The following is a 6,996-nucleotide window of genomic DNA, read 5'->3' on the forward strand; positions in this document are numbered from 1 at the left end:
AAATGAAATAATTGTGTTAAAAATATATTGAAATGAATAGTAAAGATAGAATCTAATCTCTAAAAGTAGGGTCTCTTCTCTATTTTTTAGTATTCATAATACATTGAAATGAATTTTTTTTCTTATAGTAGTCTATTAAGAAATAGTCTCGATAAAATAAGCAGTTTTAAGAGTTGAAAAAATCATAAATTTAAAATCTCCAAATTAATTGTATTTTACTGTATAGAAATAAAAATAAAATAAAATAAAATAAGTAATTTTTCTGTTACTTAAAGAATCATATTTTAATGTATTAAAGAAAAGGGATTGTTAATTTATTAAATCCAAATCAAATTGTGTTTATACAATGACTACAATGACTTCAGATTTTTAGTAAAGAGAAGAGAATATAGAAGAACTAAAAACATTGTGAGATTTAGATTTTTATTTTAGTGAGCATTCAATAGGTTTAATTTATAATTAAATTAAATTAATTAAAAATAAAAATTTTATTATTTTTAAAAATTAAATAAAATTGATAAATTAATTTAAATTAAATCAGTCTAATTTGATTTAATTTAATTTAATTTAATTTTTTAATAAATTTTACTTTTTATATTTTATTTTTAATATTTTAAAATTTAATTAAAATATTTTAATTTTTATTATAATTTAATCTTTTATTTATATTATCAACAATAATATATTATTATTTATTAATCAATTTAATTTAATTTAATTTTATTAATTTTTTAATATAATTAAATTAAAATAATTTAAATTTTTAAAAATAATAATTAAATCAAATAAAAAATTAAAATAAAATTTTAAATTAATTTAATTCAATTAATTTTTTCGATTTTTACCCCTCAAACCTATCACTCTCTAAGTTCGACTGAACATGTTGGCCTTAAGTTGAACGCAAACTTCGGGAGTAAGTGGAGGCAATTGAAGAATGGAAAAAATTCAAATTCAAATAAACCCTTCAATTTCTAATTGCGGTCCAGATAGGCCATTTTCTTTTCTTGAAAAGCTCACAACTTTTACTCATATAATAAATAATTTTAATTATTAAATACCATCTTAATATTTTTAATCAAAACAATTAAATATAACATAAATATTTATTTTATTTTATAATTTTTATTCATTTTTTTATTATTTTAAAATTATTATATATTTTATTTTTTTAATTATAATAACATATAAATTTATTATTATAACTTTTTAATTTATTTTATTTCTAAAAAATTTTTCAAAAATTTTTTTAGTAATTAATAAAATTTAATTTATTTAAAATAAATATAATTAAAAAATTAATTTAAAAAATTATATTTTTAATATATATAAAAAAATAAAATAAATAAAAATTATAAAACAAAATAAGTAAAAAAATCAATGAGCCCTAAGAAAGCCGATGTAACGATCCAAAACCTCATATATTAAATTTAATCTTTGCCATTTTATACAACCAAGTAAAATATCATTATCATTTTAAAAATTCTATTAATTAGTATTTTTATTAATTTTAATTATTAAAATATTATTTATATATTTTTAAAAAAATTATTAATTAATCTTTTAATTTTATTAAATATCTATTAATTAATTTTTTTATATTAAAAATATTTTAAATTTTTTTATAATAATTTATAGTTAAAATTAATAGGAAGATTAATTAATTAATTTTTAAAATATAATTTAATTTTTTTATTTATAAATTAACTTAAAAACTTAAACTTTTTCTTTCAATTGGCCATTCAAAGCTGATGTGGAATAAGATTCAGTTCTTATCAATAATATAAGCCATCATTATTAAATATGAATATTCAAAGATCAGTGATTCGAGATTAACCTTGACTAATTGGTCTCTCTACCCAATTTTCAGGCAAAGAATATATCTACAGAAACCAATAATAATAATAATAAAATATATTTTAATTCTTAATTTTTAATATAATTAACTATCAATTTTTATATTTTTCAAATTAAACACTTAAATATTTTTATAATCACTTTATTTAAATTAAAAGTCCCCCTATTTATTTTTATCGTTAAAAGTGTAAAAAATATTTTTATTATCCTTCTAAATAGATAAATTATATTTAAATTTTTATATTTTAGTATAATTAATATATCAGTTACTCTATTTTTAAAATTGTACACTTAAATCCTATAATTTAAAAATTTTGATCTTTCACATTTTATTTAAAAAAATACTTAAATCTCCATTAACTTTTATCTATAATATCTCGTTTAACTAATTTTTAACACCTTTTATTTTTCAATTTCCATTTATTAAAATACTTCAATACTTATAATTTCAAAACTTTTAGAAAATATTTACAATTTCAACTAATTTTAAGTGGTACAAAATAAGTTTTAAATAGATTGTAAATTTTGATAAAGAGTATTTAAGAAAAAATTATAATTTCATAAGAAATTTAACCATCTACTGATTTTAAATTACTGATTTTGAATTAATATCTATAATGAATAAAAAAATTATAATTTTAGACGGAATAAATATAAAAAGATTGAAGATTTACTTTTTATTATTTTATAAAAATATATAGCGAGATTTTTATAATACAGCTAGCAATAATTAGAATTTTTTTTTTTTTTTGCTTCTTTTGATAAGTTATCAATATCATAATTAATTTATAAGTAATCGTTATAATTTTTACAAGTGTAGGTATTTAATAGTTTACAATATTAATTTAGGTGTATAATGTGTTAATTTTAAATTTTATAGGGGCTAAATATGCTAGGGAAAGAAAACAAATGAGATATTATTAAAAAGAAAAAGACGTAAGTGATTGTTTGATAACCTTGACTCTTTGATATCCACATAAACTTACAAGTTATCCAATTGCGATTATTTTTAGAAAAAATTATTATTTAATCTTATAATATACAAGAATTTATTAATTAATCTTTCAATTTTCAAAAATATATTAAAATATTTTTTACATTTTAAAATTTCACTAATTAATTTTTCTATTAATTTCAAATGTTAAATATTATAAAAAAAAGTCTAAAATACCCTGATTGAATGGACTAATTAGTAAATATTTTAAAAATTTGAGAGACCAATTAAGTTTTTTAAAATTATAGAGACTATATAGTAAAATACTTAATACAAATAGTAAAAATTTGAGATATTAACTAGTGGACTTTTTAAAAATGTTTTAATATATTTTTCAAAATCGATGAGCTAACTAGTGAATTTTTTTATATTATAGGGGTTAAATAGTAATTTTTCTTTATTTTTATTTATTATACCGCTTGTGGAATTGCTTCTCTAGCCTAACTCCCATCTGCTCAAACATCCTAGCTTGTGCAATTCCATCCTCTTTGCACCAAATGAAGTTTAATGAGCCCAACCTTTATACACTTGTGTTTCTTTACTTCTCTATTAGCTTAGCCTCTCTACAAGCTAATGCTTCTGCAGGAACACATATCGATCAACTTGCTCTTCTCAAGTTCAAACAAGGGATAGCAAGTGATCCGCATGGTATCTTCAACTCCTGGAATGATTCTCTCCATTTCTGCAACTGGACTGGAATCACTTGTGGTCGTCGTCATCAAAGAGTCACCTCCCTGGTATTAGAAGGGCAGAATCTGATTGGATCTATATCACCACATATTGCCAACCTCAGTTTTCTCAAGTTAATCGACCTCGGAAACAACACCTTCTTTGGTGAAATTCCACAACAAGTTGGCAACTTATTTCGATTACAAATACTTCTTCTTGGAAATAATTCATTACAAGGTGAAATTCCACTCAATTTGACTCGCTGCTCTAAGCTCAACACAATTTCTTTACCGTGGAATAATCTTGATGGAAAAATACCAGCAGGACTTGGCTCTATGACAATGCTAGAGAATATTCTACTTCATTACAACAATCTAACAGGAGAAATTCCACCTTCTATAGGCAACCTTTCATCACTTATTTGGTTTACTGCTAGATCTAATAATTTGAAGGGAAAGATTCCAAATGAGATGGGTCGATTAAAAAGCTTGAATGTTTTTGCTGTTGGAGGTAATAGATTATCAGGTATTGTCTCTCCATCTCTTTTCAACATCACAGTTTTGACTTATCTGGAAGTTTCAAGCAACCAACTTACTGGTAGTCTCCCTGACAACATTTTCTTCACTCTTCCAAATCTTCAAAATCTTGTAATTGGTGTAAACTATTTCTCTGGCTCAATCCCAAATTCACTATCCAATGCATCTCAGCTTCTAAGGGTTGATATTTCTAGAAATAATTTTGTTGGACGAGTTCCCTCTGATCTTAGAAATTTACAAAGTCTCTTGTTGCTGAACTTCGAGTTTAATGAACTTGGAAGTAATTCATCGAATGACTTGCTTTTCTTGACATCCTTGACAAACTGTAGTAAACTAGAAACCTTGTCCATTGCAAGAAACAATTTTGGAGGTGTCTTGCCAGACTCCGTAGCCAATTTTTCAACTGGACTCAGTAAGTTATTTTTGGGGAGAAATAAAATCGCTGGAATTATTCCTGCAGCAATGGAGAATCTTGTCAACTTAATTGCATTGGGTATGGAGGACAACTTTTTCACAGGTTTTATCCCCCATGAGCTTGGAAAGCTTGGAAAGCTACAGTTTCTGACTTTACAAACGAATAGATTGTCAGGTCAAATTCCATCCTCCATAGGTAACCTTACTCAGTTATCTGAGTTCTCTCTGCTACAAAACAAATTAGAAGGAAGCATTCCTTCAAGTGTTAGAAATTGCCAACATTTATACAGTCTATATATTGCAGAAAATAGACTAAGTGGAGAGTTGTCGAAAGAAGTTTTAGGCCTTACTTCCTTATCAAAAGTACTAAACTTATCTCATAACTCTTTTTCTGGGAACTTACCAACAGAAGTAGGAAAGCTTAAAAATCTAAATACACTCGATGTCTCACAAAACAATCTTTCAGGTGAAATTCCTAGAACCATTGGAGATTGCTTGAGCCTAGAATCTCTTCATATGCAGGGAAATTTTTTCCAAGGAACTATCCCTTCATCTTTAGCTTCCCTTAAAGGCCTTCAATATTTAGATCTTTCACAAAACAACTTGTCAGGACAAATTCCAAAAGATCTCCAAAAAATCTCTTACCTCCAGTACTTGAATCTTTCTTTTAATGATCTTGACGGAGAGGTACCAAGAAAAGGAGTATTTGCTAACATCAGTGCATTTTCAGTGATTGGGAATAACAAGCTTTGTGGTGGTGTCCCAGAACTCGGTTTGCCAGATTGCCCGACTAGAATCATGAAGAAAACGAAATCCCATACTCTTAAGCTAGTAATTGCAATTGCTTGTGGAGTTCCATTCGTGCTTTTGATAATGATTATTTTTCTCATTTGCTGGATGAAAAAATTAAGAAGCAAGCCTTCTTTTGCATCCTCAGCGATGAATCACCTTTTAAAGGTATCTTATAAAGACCTTTATCAGGCAACAGATGGATTCTCTTCCTTCAATTTAATTGGTTCAGGTTTCTTTAGCTTTGTGTATAAAGGATTTCTACCTCAAGTTGAAGGAGAAGTAGCTATTAAGGTACTCAACCTGGAGCAAACGGGTGGCATTAAGAGCTTCATGGCTGAATGCAGTACACTGGGGACTATAAGGCATCGAAATCTTGTTAAGCTCATAACATGTTGCTCCAGTATAGATTACAAATCTAATGAATTCAAAGCTTTAATTTTGGAATATATGGAGAATGGAAGCTTAGAAAAGTGGTTGCATCCAAGTGAAGGTGGTGAAAATCAGCCAAGAAGGTTGAACCTTCTTCAGAGGCTCAATATAGTGATTGATGTAGCATCAGCTTTACATTATCTACATGATCTTTGTGAAAAGCCAATCATTCATTGTGACCTAAAGCCGGGCAATATTCTGCTTGATGAAGATATGATTGCTCATGTAAGTGATTTTGGCCTAGCAAAACTCTTCAAAATCAACAACGATTCATCTCTACCTCAAACTAGCACAATTGGAATCAAAGGAACTGTCGGTTATGTTGCTCCAGGTAATTAACAATTATAAAAGCCTCTTTCCTTTATTTTTCCTTTCTTTTCTTTCTCTTCTGCTTCTTCTCTTGCTTTAATAGTCTTTTTTTTTAATCATATAATGAAAAAATGATATGTCTTTCTATTACAGATATCGGTTGGTTTGGATCAAATTTAGATCAAACCAACCTCATCCATCATGAAACTAGTTATTTGAATTTGTAGTTAGGAGTGAACATTCGGTCGGTTCGGTTTAAAATTGAACCAAATCGAAAATCAAAATTTTATTACTTATGAAAATCGAACTGAATCAATTTTGGTCAACAATCGAATCGAATCGAATCAGACATTCGATTCGATTCGATTTGATTTGATTTGATCAGTTTAAATTTTTGATAAATTTTTTTATTTTTTACACCTTATTTTTAGTATTTTAAAATTTAATTGAAATATTTTAATCTTAATCATGATCTAATATCTCTATATTATTAAAAATAATATACTATTATTACTAATCAATTTGGTTTGATTTTTTTAATTTTTTCTGATCAAAATTGAACCGAACTGAAATAATCGAAATTTTTTAAATTAAAAATCGAACCGAAATAAATAAAAAACTGAATCAAATTTTTAAATTAATTTAATTCGATCGATTTTTTTAATTTAAACCGAATACGGCTCGCACCTGTTTAAATTCTGCTCGACCTGTTTATAATAGCAAGTCAATTCAATCTAATGTATTTTATTCATCCATTAAGATTTATAATTATAAACCATTTAATTTCCCTAGACTCTATCAATCATTAAAAATAAATTTACCAAATTAACGTTAATTTTATACTAATTATGAATTATAAAATCAAGAGCGATTTATTCAGATCTCAATTTTAAATTACTTATATGTTTATATTTTATTAAAATAATAAAAACACAACTGAAAAATATACATGAGAAAGTATTATAAAAAATAAAATAATTAAATTTCGTATTACATTTC

General features: G+C 25.3%; 1 protein-coding gene across 1 annotated transcript; it reads left to right on the forward strand.

Annotated features, from left to right (window-relative positions):
* Positions 1–3,308: 3,308 nt before the first annotated feature.
* On the forward strand, positions 3,309–6,292 carry LOC110606947 (putative receptor-like protein kinase At3g47110). The gene has a single exon (XM_021745964.2). It carries the CDS (start codon positions 3,346–3,348, stop codon positions 6,025–6,027), a length of 2,682 nt encoding a protein of 893 aa, XP_021601656.1. The 5' UTR covers positions 3,309–3,345; the 3' UTR covers positions 6,028–6,292.
* The last annotated feature ends 704 nt before the right edge of the window (positions 6,293–6,996 follow it).

Source organism: Manihot esculenta, chromosome 18, assembly GCF_001659605.2.
Source record: "Manihot esculenta cultivar AM560-2 chromosome 18, M.esculenta_v8, whole genome shotgun sequence".
Lineage (NCBI taxonomy): Eukaryota > Viridiplantae > Streptophyta > Magnoliopsida > Malpighiales > Euphorbiaceae > Manihot > Manihot esculenta.

Bases quoted from the DNA above. Each gene is read 5' to 3' on its own strand.
- LOC110606947 (XM_021745964.2), top strand. From the start codon at position 3,346: ATGAAGTTTAATGAGCCCAACCTTTATACACTTGTGTTTCTTTACTTC.